The sequence below is a fragment of the Quercus lobata genome, chromosome 8 (genome assembly GCF_001633185.2).
Source record: "Quercus lobata isolate SW786 chromosome 8, ValleyOak3.0 Primary Assembly, whole genome shotgun sequence".
Lineage (NCBI taxonomy): Eukaryota > Viridiplantae > Streptophyta > Magnoliopsida > Fagales > Fagaceae > Quercus > Quercus lobata.
The window spans coordinates 2,381,479-2,402,389 of NC_044911.1; the positions used below are offsets into that span (position 1 = coordinate 2,381,479).

Consider the following 20,911-nt stretch of genomic DNA (forward strand, 5'->3'; position numbering starts at 1 on the left):
ATGCAATTGACTTCCTTGGGCGAAATCAAAAAATTTTGTCTAGGGGCTGACTTTAAATTATCTCATATTGAGTCACAATTCAAGGAAAAAAAAAAGCACTACATACATGTCTTGAACAGATTATACCTTGTTGCAAGTTGCATTAGTTTAATCAATGTAATTTTAATTAGCTTTGAGCAAAACTAGATAACCAATTGAGTATCTTTTAAGGTTAATTTCCCACCTAAGTTTCTCTTATTCCTTTTAATAACCATAAGTACATAACATTAAAGAAATATAATATATGAATATAATAACACTTGAGTACATCTACAAAATTTCCTCTAAAAAAGAAGTTTATCTACAAAAAGACATAATATGAATTGAAATTAAATATAACTAGTGGAATTGAAAAGGTGAAATTTCATGAATATCAAGTTCATGGTCTAACATGTGGGGGGAGTTTCAATAGTAAAGACAAAACGCTAATAGGAAACGAGTGAAAATATTAATCTGTGAAAATCAAGTTTGAAAGGAGGACAAATGTGGACAACTCATGACAAATGGCTTAGGACTTCAAATTTATCTTAGACAATTTTTAAACAATTTTTTGGCGGCCCCTCACTTATCAACATAGTTCCGCCCTTGCACTACTCGATTAGTTTAGGCCAATAACCGATGATCCTTTGATCAGGTGATTCTTCTCAATGTTCCCAACATGTATGTCTAGGGTTCGACCTCTTCCTCCCTTAGGGTAAATTAGGATTTTCAGGGGTTTTATTTGCTGATATTACATTTGTATAATCTTGTTGATATTCGTGACAAAATGGCTGCTGATGAGCTTTACAGCCAATACATTCTGCTTTATAGGCTGTTACTATAAACTACTTGGATAATTACATGCGTTTGATACCTATAATGAGATGGTCGTTTATATTGGATGCTCGTGGAAAGGATATCATTCTCTAGTATAGCATGCTTTAAGTCTATCAGATTTTCAAACCACAAAATTTTTTTTTTTTAAACCCAAGATTTGTCTCATACTAAGCACTAAAAAGGTCACATTGTTAAAAGAATTCATTCTTTGCCTAATTGACGTCCCTGATTTGCCCAACCAACAAGCATATTTGGTATTTTCTTCAATATGATAGAGCAATCGAAAAAAAAATCAAAAGATTAGTGTTCACTTTTTCCAGAGAATTAAGAATATATTTTTAAGGTTGACAAATCGATCAAAATGTATGTAAATTTACTACTAAGAATAAGTGTAGTATTTTACAAAATTATGCTACATGACATTTATATAATTCGGTACCCATATATATAGTTCAAAATCAAGTTCTCTTGTACAATCTAATTTTAAAGAGAAACAAATCTATCTATGTATGGTCCAGACTACTAATCATTATCTGCTATTAGATTCAAAGAGGTCATTCTAATGGATAATAAGCAAATAGGGGAGAACATTGAAATACATTCTCCTCATCGAAGCTTTTCTTCAAAAGATCATATTATGTTACATTCTCCTCAATGCATTCTACTATTCATTAAAATAAGACCAAAACAACCACTAAAAAAATGTTTGGCAAAAGTGCACCATTAGCCTCTGCTAAATTCTTCTGACTATCCAAAAGTATAGTTAAATTAAAATTGCATTGTAAAGCCATAGATTTAATAGCTATAGTGCATAAAATATGCTTAGTTAATGACAACTATAGAACGTTCATAAAATCATAAAGTCTCAAAGTCTCAGCAAAAAAATAGAACGTTCATAGTCTAAACATAACTCCCTTGGGTTGGGCTCAAAGAGACAATGAGTGGGCTCAAAGAGGCAATGAGAATGTCTTGATTGATGTTACATGTAACCAAATCTAATTGGTTAAGCATTTTGACAAACACCTTGTAGGGCCTTTTTAGGAGGCCAGTTGTTGTAGCCTATGTCGATCAATTGGAACTTTCATTTACACATGTATCAATATTCACAAAATCAATATCTTCCACCTCTTCAGTGATCCAAAATAAAGAACTAAACCATGAACAACCTCATACTATTGTAACCATGATTCTCTTCGACTATGTTAACAATCTCGAATGATGTGATGCAACAAGAGCTTGGCAAACTTAAATATAATGCTTACATTATTATATTTAACATAGATTATAGATCATTATTATGTCTTTATGTTTAATATTCTGTTAATATTAAATAGATGCCGATATTATTTGACATGAATTAATATTATGTCTCTCTCATTCTCACATGTTGAAAACTTTTTATGTTTTATGTCTGGTACCAAAAAATGAAATCTTAGTTCAGTACATAATACTGAAAGTCTAGTCTGTACTTGGACCTACTAAAATTGGACCATCCTAAACTTGATCAAAGAGATAGAAGCAATATCTTATAATTGAGGGATATCAAAACCAGAAAGAACATAATTCAAAGAGGTTCATATCCTTTCACAGGATATATAAAGAGTTACAAAGTGATCACAGCAGTAGGGAAAAAATTAACAAAGAAGTACTTAATTATGTCATAGACAACCACTTAATTTGGGGTAAAACAACTAGCAGTACCAAAGACACAATAACAAGCATTTGAAAAAATTAAATAAAATTCAAAAGCCACAAATCTTCTGGGTTGATTGTCAGAACATAAATCCAACCAATAGCAACATTTATGTCTCCGCTCTCTGCTCAAGTCGGTAGATAAAGCCCAACAATTCCAAAACTAAGGTGCACATGAGAATGATCCAATGCAGAGAGATTCAAACAAATTCCAATTGGCATCACTACGTAGAAATTGCTTGCTTACCTACACGAATGGAAAAAAGTTTAATTAGTAATGGAAGGAGTTAATGTGACCAAAAGAAATGTATCTTTACTAAAATTTAAAAAACGAAAATCTTAAAATTAAATGATTCGATAAAACAAGTTTTTATGTATGTTTGTTACTGCCCCTTCAATAAAACCTCTACATGCTAATTAAAATTTTTCATTGACCTCGTGCAATTCGAAAATAATATGAAAATTCAGATTCTAAAAGCAATAAAAGATGAAATATAGTAACAATTTCTAAAATGACAAGAGAACCATCACATTTAGATTGAGATACAATGCAACTCAAAGCATTGTACCCAATATTTTAATTTAAAAAATAAATAAAAGCAGCAGTAGCATAAATCTCACCAAAACGCTAAAAAACTTATTTTACTAACCTTTTTCAACTGAAGCGCTAATGTCATCGCCACTAATATTGTTTTTGTTGTCATCATCTTGGTTGATTGTTTGACCTCTTGACCTCTCCAAATCCTTAGAACGGAGATTGCGGGTCTCATAGCCATAAATACCTTCGCGAACCTTGTGATGGAGTGAGATGAATGGTACATGCTGAATGATCCAATAATGTGACCCTTGCTCTGGATCCAAACTTTTTTCGAATTCTGTGGGCATATCTGTAACAATCAGTTTTTTAAGGTTTCTGAGGTGTTGGAAACCAGACGGTACCTCCTTCAATTGTGAACAATCCCCAATAAACAATGTTTCAAGAAGGGGGAACACTTCTTTTTCTATATTCACTGAATTCAATTCAGACAAATCTATGAGCCGTAGCTCCTTGAGTTTTGGAAATCCTCCTTTCCCAATGTGCAATTGCTCTCCATTGTATGCTTTTATTCCCAGTTTGAGCTCCACTAGATTAGGTAGATTTTGAAATGCTTTGAGTGGATCATCACTCAACCTTGTCCAATAAATCTGTAATAAGACTAGGTGTTGAAGTTCTGAAATCCAGTCAGGCAACTTGGCTAAACGCCCACTTATGCGGAGGAATTGAAGACATTTGGGAGGAGATGAAATGGGCTGTAAATCGATGACCTCATCTTCGTTGATCGAACTTACAAATAGATCTTTTAAACAGTTCATGTTCTCAATAGAGACACACAAAGCCCTCCCAGTTTCCTTTGTTAGGTTTACCAAGGCAAGATTCGTCAATTGACTCAACTTCCCCAACTCTTCAATCAATTTGACCCCTCCATAATTTGCGTCCACGTATTGTAGCTCTGTCAGTGCCTTTAAGCATCCAATACTCCAATGTAATTTAACTCCTCTCATCATATTAAGACTCATATCCATCTTGGCATCAAAATAGCGGCCTACAAGATGACGTAGCTTATGAAGCATGTTGATTGTAACTGGTATCTCCTGTATTGCGGTTTGCAACATTAACAAAGTCTCTAGATTCTGCAACTTTCCGATGGAGTTTGGGAGTGTCTTCACTTTTGTATAATTCAAGTTTAAATACCTTAAGTGAAATAAATTCCCCACCTCTTCGGGAAGATGATCCAGGGGAGTATTTTCAAAATCCAATATTTTCACAAGCTTGAAATTTTGAAGAAATTTACTCATGAAGGATATTGGAAATTCATTAATATTGAAGAATAAAAGAGAATGGATATGAGATTTCTTAAATTGCTCCAACACACCAAGCGAAGCTCTATTAACTGACATGCGCCGAGTTAGTCCTTCAAAAGTAGACTTTTCTTTGGATAAAACGTGACAGAAACTTAGATCTTCCATCTTTTGTAGGATGATCTCATGCAGTAGATCATGGATTCGACAGCGTACAACTACTCCAGCAGCGTCAATGTTTAACACTTGAACCAAGCTTCTGTTAATAAGCTCAATCAAGTATTCTTGGCCAATATCTTCGAATGCCTTATCATTTATTTTGTTGACAAAACCTTCAGCTATCCATTGTTCAATCAATATTCCACGTGAAAGGGCAAAACTCACTGGATACATGCCAAAGTATAAGAGACAAGATTTGAGGTGGTAAGGCAAGTCTTCAAAACTTAAGGATAGAACCTTGTTGACACTAGCAAGATGGGGATTTCTTCCTAACTCAAAGCCAAGATTGTCATGCAAGTTTCTCCATTCAAACAAGGTCTTGTTCTTGGTTGATAAAAGACCACCTATAGCAGTAATTGCAAGTGGTAATCCTTGGCATTTCATGACAATTTCACGAGACAATTTCTCCAACTCCGTGGGGCATTGCCCTCCGGAGTCAAATCGGAATGCTCTTTTACAAAAGAGCTCCCATGCCTTCTCCGGAGGCAGTGGTTGCAACTGATGAGCATAGACATGTGAGGATTTTTTACAAAAATTAACAACTTCCCACATCCGAGTTGTGATCAATATTCTACAACCATGGATATTATCAAGTAAAGCATGCTTTATATCCTCCCAAAAATCTATTTTCCATACATCATCAAATACAACCACATACCTCTTTTGTTGCAAGTAATCTCTTAAGTTTTTGATCAATGACTCCTCATCCATTGAGTCCATTCCCACAGGAGGGAGCTCCATTCTCACCTCACAAAATTGCTTTATCACGCTCCTTAGAAGATCTTCTATGTTGTATGATTGAGAAACGGAGACCCAAGCATGGCAGACAAAGTGTCCTCTCACAATTTGGTGGTCGTAGACTTTCTTGACAAGAGTAGTCTTGCCTAGTCCGCCCATTCCCACCACCGAGAGCACAGTGCGATGAGGCGGTCCATTTACCAACCAATTAATCAACGTATCTCTAGGAAATTCAATTCCCACAATGTCAATATCATCAAGATATAGGGAATCCTTTCGAGGGTCCAACCACCTTGCTTTTGGAGCACTACTGCCGGATCCTTGATCGATGAATTTGAACTGATATCTATCACTTCTTTCCTTGATTTTTTGAAATGATGCTTTGATCTCCTGAATTTCAGATGCCATCTTATGGCGGGGTTTCAATGTTTTTAGTAAGTGAGCTGTTTTATAAACAAAACCGATGAAGCCACGCCGATGAGGATCATGTTGTGCCACATCAAGCAAGTATCGGTCTATGGCAACGTCTATACGGAAAGCAACTTCTCGTACTTGTTTCACCCAAGTTTTGACTCCCCCACTGGTGTCTTCTTCTACTGCCGCCCTTGCATCTGCGTCCTTGAGGAAGGACTGAATGCTCTCCAGTTCATCTTTGATCTCAGCAACTTCTCCATGGATGCCTCGTAACAGTTTTGCTTCTTGGGTCAGCAAGGGAACCAGCCTGTTGATAAGAGGGGATACTGCCGTATCCGCCATGTGCCTTTCTTCTTACTCCAACGAAACGTACAGTATTTCTTCTGAAATTGGCTCTTCCTTCCCTATGATCAAATTGACTATTTGGGTTCTTCTCTATGATTAAGCTTCCGCCTACTTTCCCTTAAGTTTTTTTGCTTTCCTCTTTCTAGCTTTTGAGTCAGATTAGTCTGCTTTAGCCACGTTTTGTCAGAAAAATTCAATCATGTTTTAACCACGCCACAGCTGTAAAGTAACTCAATAGCAGGTTAGACTTTTTGACTTTGCTGGCCATCGTAACCCCACACCTCGTAACTGGATGCTTCCTTTCAAATGAGTCCACTAGAATGCATTTTATGTCCAATTCTCATAACATGTTAGTCACGTTTTGTCCAAATCCAAATGTGATACTGTCCTAATAATAACTTGGCAGGTATTTATTTGAATTTCTTTTTAATTAAAAGAATTTTGAAATAAATTTATAAAATTAACTAGCCTAACATAATATGAATGGTGAAATATAAAGTGAAATACGAAAAAAAAAAAAAAAAAATGAAACATGAAAAGTGAGACAAAAAATTTATATTGTGATGTTCTCTACTTGTTCCTATTTGCTTACGTAACCCCTATATATGCCCTAACTCATGTGTGAGGAGCCTTAGATTTGGTTAAAATACCTTATTGTTTTCTATATTTAAGATATTTTTTACTTTAGACCTTATCCTTTGAAAACTTTCAATTTAGGCCTTGAATTTTATTAAAATTTTCATTTTAATCCTTGTCATCATCTCAATAACAAAACTTGATGACATGGCTAATAAAATGCTCACTTAACTGTTGATACACATACGTAACTAATAAAATAAAATAAAATATTTAATCAATATCTTAAAAAATCCATATCAGCATTTGAATAAATAAAAAATCCATCGAAACGTACATCATTTCATCTGAATTTGGCTCTTCTTTCCCATATGATCAAATGGACTATCTGTGCTCTTCTCTGCTTCCACCAACTTTCCCTAAAGTTTTTTGATTTCTTCTTTTTAGCTTTTGAGTCTTATTATTCTACTTTAGTCACATTTTGTCAGAAAAAATCAATCAAATTATAAGTTTTAACCACGCCACAGCTGTAAATTAACTCATAGCATGTTAGACTTTTTGACTTTGCTGGCCATCGTAACCCCACACCTTGTAACTTGATGCCTCCTTTCAAAGGGTCCACTAAAACAACTTATAGATTATTTATTTGATTTTTTTTTTTAAAAATACTAAAATTTTAAAATAAATTTATAAAATCAACCAGCTTAGAAATATAAGGAGTTAATTAAGTATTTAATCTTACATTAAAAACGAGAGACTCTTGTTCTCTATTTTGTAGATCTTGGAAATTTGAATTTCCCCAACAACATCTCAGTCAAGCTCGTTTGGCTTAGGTGTTTTCATCACCAAATTTTCAATTTTTATAACTCATTTTTCATATTTTGTGGATCTCACATGAACTTGTTGTGTTTGGATCACTTTCTTAACTTAATTCTCATAACTAAATACTCAAAAAATTGAATTTGAGTTAAAAAAATTAAAAACAATTTTTTGATGTCTGGTATGGAGCCGGGCAATGCTGGCTGTCAATTTGGGAATGCGGGCTTGTCTTTGGTCCGTTGAAAGCGTTAAAGATTGTTTTTTTTTTTTTTTTTTTGTTTAATCCAGGAAGAAACCTCTCCTACTTCTAAATTAATGGGTGGCGTATGCAACAGCAAAATAACCACAAACCACAAAATAAAAAAGTTAAAAATGTATAAGATTTCCCATCAAGTTATTTTTAATTTTATCATAAGATTTTTTTCCATTCACACACAAAAATCAAACTCCAGTCCACTTAGTAATTAACATTATTCATTTTAGTGAAAAAGTAATTCTAAAAGAAAATTAATAATAAAGCTAAAATGAGCTTAAAAACAAAACAAAACAAAACAAAAAAACAATATTCATCCTTTAATTTTGGTTCTTATTAAACTTCATTTTTGTCATTTTAGTCCTTATTAAGCTAAAAATAGCATCAAATCCCTGCTTTAACACAATTATTGTGTATTACTATTTCCAGCACCCAACCTATTTCTATAGCGAAATAGAGCTCGTACAATTTGAAGGGTTCTTATCTATGATAAAGGTTCCATCAACTTTCCCTAAAGCTGTTTCCTTTATTAATTCTTTCTTGCTTTTGAGTCAAATTGAGATTAGTCTTGTAGGTATCTGATGAGGAGATTTGGGTTCTTTTTTATGATCAAGCTTCCAGCCTTCCACCCACATTCTCTCAACTTTTTTTGCTTTCTTCTTTTAGCTTTTGACTTGGATTCGTCTGCTTTTTAGTCACGCTTTAACCACGCCAAAGCTGTAATGTAGCTCATCGTGATCAAGCTGCAATAGTAATATAATTAAATTGTACTCTTTAAGTTTGCATTTGACATTGGTTTAAAAAATCAGTTTTTTTTACTATTTAGTTTATTTTTGTTATTATTCAAAAGTTTTATTACACTTTTTGAAATTATTCATAGGTTTTTCTGGACCATTTTAGCTATCTTTTAGATTTATCTATAGTACTTTCAACAAAATGTTTTCAGTTTCAGCAAAATAAATTGTTCCCAAACGGACTCTAAGTTTAACAACATTTTAGTTGAGTCAGGTTTTCAAAAAAAAAAAAAAAACAATGAATTTGAGCCATCTAACTTTGTTTTTGTTTAATTGAATCCCTATAAGTTTTCAAATTTATTCAATTAAGATTTTCCCCTCAACTTTCGTTAATTTTAAAAAAAAAATTATGGAAAATATTTTTCAATAACTAAATTGATTTTTTTTAATTTAAAAAATTTGAAGAAAAAAATATAAAAATTGGGACACTTAACTACAAAATCTAATGAAATTTGATGTAGATGATTCAATTGAATGAACTTAAAACTTAGAGGACTCTGTTGAACGAAAGTAAATTGAAAGTATTGAAATAAATTTTGGTCAATTTAGAGTATTGCAAAATTTTTTTTTTTCCTTTTCTACCAAAAATTAAATAAATTAATTAATAAGTAATTCAAATTTTGAGACAAGAAATCATAACACTTATTCTATTTCCTTTGCTACCGAGTACGAGTATTATTTTCTAATCCCTCATTATGGAATTCATAGTACAAGCTATTTATTTATTTTGGAGAATCAAAATTCATAATACAAGTTAGGCAAAATCTTATTATTATTTTAAAAATCATAACTCATTCACCATGTCTCATACTCTCAAACAAAAAAGAGAATACGAGTGAATCAAGAACACCTAGGCAACGTGGTTGATACTGTATCGTACTAGTCGTACCAGCCGGTATGTACCATATCGATACGTGTATCGGTACCAAAACTTCAACATTTCGTACCAGTTTAAATACCGACCATTTTAGCCGTGTACCAGCCGTATTGGCCGATTTCGAACATTTCGGCTGGTACCAGGCATACCGGTCAGTACAGAAAAAAAAAAAAAATTATTTTTTTTTATAGTTTTGCAATTTTTGAATTTTTGTAGGGACAAAGTGGTAACTTATTTACATTAACTTATTAGTATTATTTGTTTTCTTAGTATGCAATGAACAATTAAGCTTTCTGTTTTTTATATTGTGCTTTTTTCTTTTTTTTTTAGTTAATGCTAAAGTCTAAAATCATAAATAATTTGTTTTAAATTGAGGTAATGTTTTATGGTAAACTTTTATTTATATTATAATATATATATTTATAAATATAAAAAATAGTGGTAAATTCGAAACGGTACACTGGTATTGATTGGTACCGAAATTTATTGTTCCATTAGTTAAACCGGTATAGCCTTCGGTATTAAATTGACTCTCTTGCACCAAGGCTAAGAAGGGACAAATGAGATGTATACGGACCCCAAAAAAATTACAAAAGCTAGTCCAGAAGGCCAAATTATGGGCCAAAAATTAATTTTGCCTCACTTTCTCACAAACATAAGTAGAAACCCAATAATCGTACTCAAATAACATGGAGATAAAAGAAATCTTGTGTCAGGTTGGAAATTTCCCCAAAGAACACCCAGAAAGGGTTCGTTCTAGCAATAATGATCCCTAAACTTTATACCTTAGTGAATCCATAGATGAAGAATATCATAAAGTGCAATGATTCCCATCCCAACCGGTGAGAACTATGATTTTTGAAGCACACTCATGAAGACACTTTTCATCTCTCAAGATTTGTGAGATTTATTTGAAGAATACAATTAAATTGGTCTAACCCAAAGTACCAGATCCAAGTGGATCTATCTATGGCCAAATTCCAGAATTCTCAATAAAAGTAATAGCTCATAAAAAAGAGAGAGATCAAAACCATGGAGAGCATAATTCAAGGAGATTCATTACCGGGTAATTGTAACAACGAACCCGTGTGATTGTGGCAAAAACAACCACTTATTTGGGGTGAAACAATGAGTAGCACACTATATGTTACAAGTTACAATTACAAACATGTTAGAAGAAAAACCACTGATTTTTCTACTTGATTGTCTGAAGAAAATCAATCCAACTCGTTCCAGCAGCAACAACTATATTTTCGGTCTCCATCCAAGTCCGTGAATAAGGCCAAACATTCCAGAATTAAAGGTGCACATAAAATTAAATATGATATTGTAGGAGGCAAAATTTTAAGCCAATTATAAAATGCCACATCAAAATTTAATGGCAAATTCTGAATTAATGTCATTAAATTAATTAAATCAAATAATGACATGTGTCATCCAAATTGACATCGCATTGACCTATTAAAATTTGCCAAGTGTCATTTGGCCCACAAGATAAAGATAAATTTTCTATTCAAAATTTATGAATAATTATCTTTATAAATAAATAAAATAAAGATAAAATTTCTATTCAAAATTGATAGATAATTATTTTTATTAAAATAAATTAAATAGACATAATTATTTATCTTTGTTGATTATTATTTTTATCAAAATATGATATTTACCAAAATAGATAAATAGAGATAATTATCTCTAAGAAGAATTTGAACCAATCAAAAGTTTGCTACATACTTTCAAGCATATCAATTCAAGTGGAGCTTATCCTCTGAAATCACTATAAATAGAGGACATCCCCTCTCATTTTCCCCACCAAGTTTTCAAGATGCCTAAGCTCTGGAGAAATTCCGTCTCAAGAAACTTTGAAGAACTTGAAGAATCTTTGAAGAACTTAAAAAACATTCGAAGAACCTGAAGAACATTCAAAGGGCTTGAAGAACTTGAAGGACAATAAATCTCTAATAAGCTTGAAGCTAGAGATTATTGTGAAGACCGATCAATCCATCTTCTAATTAAAATCAAGAAGATTCTTGTTCGAGTCAAATTCAATAAAGATAGAATCAGAGGGTATTCTTTTATAAAAGAATCGAAATAGAGATTGTACTCATTATACATCAATATAAATTTATATTTGCAAACCTATTTCTTTTCAATTGTTTGATTTTCTACTATTGGAAAATTTTGTGTTTACAGATACTAACAGGAATATTGAGTATTCAAATTATTAAAGCATCATAGTGGTGAGGAAAAGCGTGCTTACATATTTGGATTAGCATCACTGAGTACAACTTGATTGTTTACCTACCACAAATGGACACACTCCAATTAACAATGCAGAAGTTCACACTACCAGACAAGAAGTATCAATGAATCATTGAAGAATCTAAAAATTTAAATCTCAAACTAAATGCTACAACAAATCCTTTTTCCCCCTAAAAATACTCTATCTAAGTAGATTCTCCTATCTCCATTATTTGTTTTCGCGAACTTCACTTCTTTTCTATCACCTGTTTTGTTTTGGTACTGTTATTACATAGTACACTTCTTGACTTATGTGATTCTAAAAATGAGGTGGTAAATAATAGGAAACAAAAAAAAAATAAATAAAAAAAATACAGAGAGAGATAACCATTTCACTAACCTTTATCAACGGAAGCATTGATGTCTTTTATTTTTGGGCAAGGAGGGAAGCATTTATGTTGTCATTGTGGTTGATTGACCTCTCCAAATGATTGGATCGAGAATGCGAGAGTCATAGTCATAATTTCCTGTGTCAACCTTGCAACTGATATCGACAATTGGTACATGCTCAATGATCCAATAATGTGGTCCATGCCCAGGATCCAAACTTTCTTCTAGTTCTTTGGGTATCCCTCGAAATAGCAATGCTTTGAGATCTCTAAGATGTTGGATACCAAATGGCACCTCCTTGAGTTTCGGACAAGGCCCAACCCAAAGAGTTACAAGAATGGGCAATCCTCCTTCATCTATAATCAATGAATTCAAATTATCCAAGTGCCTAAGCCGTAAAAACTTGAATTTGGAAAGCCTCCTATCTTAAAATGCAATTGCTCTCCACTGTATGCATGATTTGAGATTTCAAGCTCCAACAAATTATGCAAATCTTGTAACACTTTCAGTGGATCATCACTCAATCTTGAGAAACGAATTCGTAATGTTGTTAGATATTGAACTTTTGGAATCCAGTCAGGTAATTTGTCCAAATGCCCCTTTATATATAAGCGTTGAAGGCACTGAGGTGGAGATGAAATAAATTGTAAATCAATTATCTAATCCTCACTTATTGAGGTTAAATCTAGAGACTCAAGGTGGTTCATCTTTTCAACAGAGGCACATAAAGCCCATCCAATTTCCCTAGTAAGGCTTGTCACGCCTAGCTTCCTCAATTGTTTCAAGTTTTCTAACTCTTTAATTAGATCAATCCCCCCATGATTCGCCTCCACACGATTTAGCTTTTGTAGGTCCTTTAAGCATCCAACTCCTTTCTAAATCTTTACCCCTCTTACCACAGTTAAACTGTAGCCTTTTCTATAATCCCAATAGTAGGCCAGAAGATGTCGCAACTTATTAAGTTTATTGATCTCTTTTGGTATATCATACACTAGGGACTGCTTCAGATCTAATGTCTCTAGGTTTTGTAACTTTCCTATGGATCTTGGAAGCACATTTACTTTTGTTTTTCTCAAACTTAACTACCTCAAGTGAAATAAACTTCCAATATCTTTAGGAATGTGATCTAGTGGAGCTCCTTCAAAATCCATTACTTTCAAAAGCTTGAAATCTACAACAAGTGTACTAACAAAGGATGTCGGAAATTCATAAATATTGAACATCAAAAGGGAATGAATGGAAGTACCCTTAAATCCCCTCAGATCATTGTATGAAACTCTATCTACCGACATGCGTCGAGTTTGTCCTTCAAAGAAGGACTGTTGTTTTGAGAAAACATGACAAAAGCGTAAATCCTTAATCTTTTGAAGGACGATCTCACATAAGAGATCATGGAGTTAACATTGTCGAACTCTCCCAACAAAGTCAATTTGTGATACTTGAATCATGCTTCTATGGATCAACTCAATTAAATATTCTTGTGCAGCCTCTTCTAATGTTTTACCCAAGGTTTCCTTCACAAAGCCTTCAGCTATCTATTGTCGAATCAATCTTACACAATTAATAGAGTAATCCTCTGGATACATACCAAGGTATAAGAAGCAAGATTTGAGGCTATGGGGCAAGTCTTCATAATTGAAGGATAGAATTTTGTTGACAGCTTCAAGATTGTGATCTCTTCCTAATTCAAAGCCAAGATTATCAAGCAACTTTTTCCATTCAAAAATAGTTTTGTCTTTGGTTGACAAAAGACCACCAATAGCAATAATTGCAAGTGGTAATCCCTTGCACTTCTCTACAATGTCTACAGACAAATTCTGCAGCTCTTGGGGACAATATCCTTCAAAATCAAATTGGAAGGCCCTTTTGCAAAAGAGCTCCCAAGCCTTGTCTTGAGATAGTAGTTGCAACTTGAAAACACGAATAGGTGAAGATTTTTTACCAAAAATTGTGACCTCCATGTTACGCGTTGTGATCATAATTCTTCCACCTTTATTATTATTAAGTAAAGCATGTTTTATATCCTCCTAAAAGTCAACTTTCCATACATCATCAAATATGACCACATACCTCTTTTGTTGTATGTATTCTCTCAATTCATTGATCAATGATGCCTTCTCCATTGTCTCTATTCCTGCCACAGGGGACTCCATTCTAGCCTTGCAAAATTGCTTTATCATACTCAACATATCCTCCACGTTGTATGACTGAGACACTGAGACCCATGCATGGCAGTCAAAGTGCCCTTGCACGGTTTGATGATTGTAGACTTTCTTGACAAGAGTGATGTAACACCCCATAATTTTGATACCAATTAAATTATTATACGTAAATTATAAAAGAGGCCTACAATTAAATGAATTAAATTGATTTGGGCCTAAGATATTAAAAAAAAAAAAAAATACTATGTGATATGAAGACCAAGTGAGGAGACATAAGTAAATATATGGGCCTTGAAAACCCTAGTCTTTTACCTCTTAAGCTACACGTGCATATACTTATGAGGCTTCCTTTTGCTTCAACCGCATCACACTACTGAACTTCGCTTCTCTTCACAGTGGCTATGAGTAGAGATTACAGGTACAGTTTCTATGATTATACTAATAGAAAAAGGGCTTCTAGAATTGTTATTATATTTGATTAAGAATGGTAAATATGGTTGTATGTCAGGAAGACTTTGAAATTGAACCAAATAGAGTAATAGACTTGGACTTTGTCACCATGCTAAAGGGAAAAAAAAATAATAATGCTTGTGGTTAATATGCATTCATGCAAAGCCTCAATTGTTGACTGGTCAATATGCATTTACACTAGTTCAGCCGTGTACTAGATTTTGGGTCTTTGGGTTGATGATTACAATATTATAATAGGAATTGTTTATATAGCCGTATGGTCCAGGCTTTGAAATTGATTATGTATGAATAGTATGTATAGTCAGATGGTCCTCTATTGGCTCTAAGATTGATTTGGCAGAACTATATTATTGCACTATCTATCTAAGTTCCCAATCTGTCATTCACGCACCTGTTAAGGTTCAAAAAACTTGTCTTGCTTTATTGTCAAGTCTGGCGACATCAGAGGAATAAAGGGCTAGCTATGGGATTGATAGAATTAAGATGTAATATTAGCTTCAACTATATATTAGATTGATCAAATATCTATCTTTTAGCTATATTGAAGTTTCATGAATATCTATGATTACGTTAATGGAAAAATCTGATTAGGCAGCAATATTTTTAAGCCCAAAAATTTGATGAAAGCTGAAAGTAAATTGGATAGTTAGGTGAATAAATGGAGAATTTTGGATATATCAATATTGTCTAGGATAAAACCATTTAAGTGTGAAAATAGATTTTTAAGTGGGAAATTGTGTATTGATGAACCTATTTTTTGGTGTTGCTAGGTTCTAATTTTACAGAATTATTGTGATTCAATGGAGGTTGATTTCTTTTATTTTTGCAACTAAGAGGTAAGTGGTGTTTACTAATTTTGGGGGTTTCCCCAAATAGTGTTGGTTATTAAACTATTATATATCAAAGAAATATATTGTTATTCTATACATATAAATGGATATTTTATAATTTCTTGATGTGCACATTAATTATTTGTTTTATGAAAAACTTGTGGGACAACCTAAATTTATTTAAATTTGTATGTGTGAATATATCCTTATATTTTCGAGAATTATGAATGGATTATTGTTGTGAGCATCTTGAATGGATTATTTATGTGAGCATCTTTTATATGTTTTGAAAACCTATGTGATAGTTTTTAGATCCCTTAAAAAGACAATTGGATTAACCTAGGTAATTAACCAAGTTGTTACTTCGTCAAAATTCCAAATCTAGGTTATCACAATCAAACAATCATATCATGCAAAGTAGCAGAAAGATAAATAACACAACGATATGATCACCCAGGAAACCAAACCAGTAAAAACCTAGGGAGGATTTAACCTAACTATCCTCAAGGTAAACCTGAATCCACTATGAAAGAATCGAGGTTGTTCAATAGGACTTAGACCACTAACATCCTATTACTACCCACCAGTAGAAACTTACTGACACGACCACGTGCAAGCTCTGAAACCACGGACTCTTTCTTTCTTGGATTCTCCAGCAAGTACAAGCACACCCGCTTGTGTTTCTTTAAGTTCTTATGGCAGTAACTGAATGATCATCAAGCTCTTGAAGAAATCTCCTTCTTGATAATCCTAAACTTGTGTAAAGGAAAGCTCCTCACAGATCTCACAAGAGATTTACACAAATAGCAATATGAGCAGCAACTAAACGTGGCTAGAGTTTGCCTTATATACCTAGGGAAAAATTACAAAACCCTAAACATTTTAAAATAAACTAGGGCTGAGTTGGAATTCTGCAGAAAACGCATCTGACCCAATTTTCGATTGATCGAGTCTAAGTTTCGATTGATCGAACTAGGCCGAGAAGCAATATTAATTTCTGCATCAGCTTGTTCCAACTTTACATAAATGAACCAACTTTGAGCAAGTCTAAACACGACTAAACATCTTGTTTTGATCATGGTTTGCCAACAATATACATTAGAGTTCTAAATACATAAAATCCTAAGTCTTTTGAACCTAACACTATGGCAAGTCATGATTAAAAACTCAGTGTTGTATTGGTCCTTAGTAAGAGACAATCATACTGCAGCTAGTCCTTAACAAGGGACGGTCCCAGAAAAGAGGACAGTGTACATTTGATAACTCTTTAGCAAAGGAGTATACTATTAAGGATCCAAAAAGAAAGCTCCTTAGCAAGGGAGTGCACCTTTAAGCTCCAAAGGAGCTATTATTAAAAAAGGGGATGAAAAGGAGGTTCTAGTCCCAGAAAAAGGGACAACACAACCCTATTAATGGGGCGTAAACGTTGACCACGAGCAAAGCCTAGGAAACTGTGTATGTGATGGTATTGATATATATATATATATATATATATATATATTATGATGGCTCACAATATAAATATATTTTTCTTTTACATGAAATATTTAATGATAAATATTGATGAGTTACAAGTTATGAAATTGTTATAAGAATTATTTATTTGAAGGTTTATTCCCACCAAGGTTATCGATTCCGTACTGTACCGGCCTCATACCGGCCATACCGGCCAATTTCGGGCAATACCGACCGGTACAGAAAAAAGTTTTTTTTTCAAGTTTTGTAATTTTTGAATTTTTATTAGGACAGAATGGTAACTTATTTGCATTAACTTATTAGTATTATTTGTTTTCTTAGTATGCAATGATAACTTTTAAGCTTTCTATTTTATTTTTTTATTTTTTTCCCTTTTAATTGATACTAAAGTCTAAAATCATGAATAATTAGTTCTGAATTGAGGAAATGTTTTATGGTAAACTTTTATATTTATAATATATATATACACAAACACATACATACATATATATATATATATATATATATATATATATTTATAAATATAAAAAATAGTGGTAAACCCGAAACGGTACACCGATATTGACCGGTATCCGAAATATATCGTACCGGTGGTCAAACCGATACGGCCTCCGGTACAGTATTGACATCCTTGATTCCCACACCCCAAGTGTTTTTTAAGGAAATTAATTATAATTTAATAAATAAAAAGAAAAAAATGGTCTAATGTGTGGTAGACACTTTCACGTTGACTTTACTTTGCAATTAATAAGACATATTTTTTTTCTTTTTCTTCTCTCTTTTATATGCAAAAAAAAAAAAAAAAAAAAAAAAAGAAGGTGGGTGGCGGGGGGGGTGGGGGGGCGTAGATGGTCCATCGTCACAAGTTCCGTTATGCTAAGGATTCTTATTTATTATTATATTTTTAACTTATAGATGTGCCCAGTTTTGGGAATAGATGCATATATATTTTTATTATATTAAGGTAAAGATATCATTTGCCTTTCTAATAAAAAAAAAATATATGTACATATATATATATATATATATATATATGTCATTTGCCTCATGATATATACATAGGCAATTGTAGATGTACACAAGTTAAATTTTGCCAAAGAAATAGAAATACAACCTGTTTATTTAGAAGGGGACTATCTTTCAAAATAATTTATGGTTTGAAGTATTTAAAGTCAATCTTATTCATATTTTTTTTTTAAGAAGAAATATTATTTATAATTTTTTTTTATGAGAGAGTTTCCATCTTATTTATACTTGACTTAAATAAAAAGATATAAATACCTGGCAAACTAATTAACAAAAGAATGTAAAGTCCAAAATTTATTGATGACATTATTTTTTATTTTATACAAGATAGAAATTCTATTTTAGTCTAATCTAAGTATATATGTGTGTGAAGTTCCCTCCTAGAGATTTATCCCGACCCTTGCCCACTACACCCTACAAGTACTTATACTTGTGAACTGACTACTACACCAAGGATGCATGATGATGATGACATTATTAGTAGTTGCACACACTATGTAACAAGTTTTGGACTTCCAATATAAGTCCTTATCCTACTATTTTTTATGTTCCTATAATCAAAACTTGCTATGTATTTATTTAACTTTCTTTAAAAAATAACTATAGTTTTTAATTGAAAAAAAAAAAAATCAAATATATGGCATATCATGATTGGTGAAATTAACTTTAGTTTGTTTATTTTTCTCAAAAAAAAAAAAATTAAAAAACTTTAATTGACATGTCATATTTTACTATTTCTTTTAATGTTATTTTTTGTCTTCCTCAACCATTTTTTGATTGCTCAACTTGAATCAACTCGCTCTTTTTTACTAATGCATAAGCTACCCACGTATGAACATGATCAAAGCATCTCAATTCACTCACCCTCATTTTTTTCATCACTAGGGGCCTAACCATATTCAAGACCTAATTTTGATTGTCCCTTCAAAATGTGTGCAACATAGATTAAACAAGACACTTGCCCAATGTGTAGGACATATGTCCCATGATATCATACACACATTTAGAATAATACATGTGCTTAGATATAAGTGGTTTTGATTTTAGAGGGGGAAAAATGTCTTTACTTTAAATTCTTTTTAAAAAACCCATGACTTGCGAGGGTTATTGTTGAGATAAAATAAAAATCTCAATGTTTTCCATATCCCAATCACGTTTTAAGGTGGGGGAGTCCTAATCATTGCAATGGGGTTTTTAAAAAATGAAAACCTTTGAATTGAATTTAAGACAAAATTTTGAAGGAAGTACTTTGGGTTAACTCCCCTATCACTCCCATATGTGATCCACGAGAACACCTTCAAGTACATTGTATTTGGTGGAAAACTAGGTTTAAAACAAAATTTTAAAGGAAGTACTTTGGGCTACCTCGATCACTCTTATGTGTGATCGATGGGATGCCTACTAGTATCTTGTCCTTAAAAGAGATTTTTCAAAAATCAAGGTTAAAAAAATGGATTTTAAACAAAATTTTAAAGGATGTATATTAGATTTTGTGGTCAAGGTAGTCAAAGTTTTTAGGGGATAGGTATAGGGGCACAGAGGTGTCCCAACATAATTTGGAGCATAAGACTAAAAATTCATGTGAAGCACTTTATATGTAAATATTAATTAAATAAAATCATTTGATACTAATCAAATCAAGGTTAATTTGTTACAATATTAAATACTTAATTTGAAGAATAATACCAACTTAACTAATGTTAATTTAATATAGAGAATTTAATATCATAGTTGAACCATAAATTTTTATTTAAAAAAATAAAAATATATGCCAATTAAAAAAGATACTTTATTTCGGATATATGACAATGTATAGTTAAGTTAAATTGTAATCTAATTTTTAATTTTATTACTTGTTTTTAATAGAGAGAGAGAGAGAGAGAGAGAGAGAGAGAGAGAGAGAGAGAGAGAGAGAGAGATTAATCTATAATTGGTGATTTAACACATTTATAACATTTTTTTTAGGGTTTCAATTGGGTTAGGTTGCTATTGGTCTCGTACTTTGGAAGTCTTGATAGAAATGAAAACGAAAAATGCATTAATGCTACTACAAAATATTCACAATATAATATGAAAACGATTATGATTGATAAACTTCAACAACCTAATTATGAATTAAATTTCTTTTTTGTGATAGGTAACATGTCAATTTGTAATCCTATAGTAAATTTGTGTTATCCTTAGTATCATTAGTGATAATAAAGAAGGTAAACAACCATTATATATAGACACACACACATACACACATATATATACATACATATACACATACACACATATATAATTTTATAAAATTTTGAGCCTTTTGTGGTGGGGGCATTAGGCGTAGGCCTTAGGCTAGCCCTACAAGGGCATGAGTCTAGAATTTGACAGTTTTGAAAATGGCACCAAATTCAAAGTCCAATCATTGGATGGGAAGAGCATGGCAAAGTATGGGTATTGGTGAAATTAAGGTGCGATTGGATGGTTTGATTGTGAGAGTGGATAAATCAAAGTACGGGTACATAACATGCAACCATCATGCGGCAATTTAGATTCCAATTCTAACCATTGGATTTGCGTAGCATGGTAAGATATTGGTGTTAATGAAATTTAAGTTCAATTGAACAGCCAAATCGAGCTCAAATTAAACCATTTTTATATATAAGCAAACCCATCATTTGTTTTAATATTTAATAGCTGAACTATATTGTTATTTTATAGTATTTGATATAGCTCACTTGTGGAGATTTCATATTGTTCTTTTAACCTGTGATATAATCTTTTTTATTATCTAATTTTGGGGAGCTATTCAATTTATGAATTGTATCTAATTTATTTCATTAATTAACCTATGTATTTCATATACATACTCCTATTTGTTATTGTTTATTATAAAAATTTATAATTGTTTA

General features: G+C 32.4%; 1 protein-coding gene and 1 pseudogene across 1 annotated transcript; both read right to left on the reverse strand.

The window, feature by feature from the left end:
- Nucleotides 1-2,355: 2,355 nt before the first annotated feature.
- Nucleotides 2,356-6,256, reverse strand: LOC115957747 (disease resistance protein RPM1-like). Its single transcript, XM_031076071.1, has 2 exons — nt 3,198-6,256; nt 2,356-2,794 (listed from the first exon to the last, which is right to left on the reverse strand). Exons 1-2 carry the CDS (start codon nt 6,097-6,099, stop codon nt 2,772-2,774), a joined length of 2,925 nt encoding a protein of 974 aa, XP_030931931.1. The 5' UTR covers nt 6,100-6,256; the 3' UTR covers nt 2,356-2,771.
- A 6,793-nt stretch (nt 6,257-13,049) lies between these two features.
- LOC115955488 lies at nt 13,050-14,352 on the reverse strand (annotated as a pseudogene).
- Between the last annotated feature and the right edge of the window lie 6,559 nt (nt 14,353-20,911).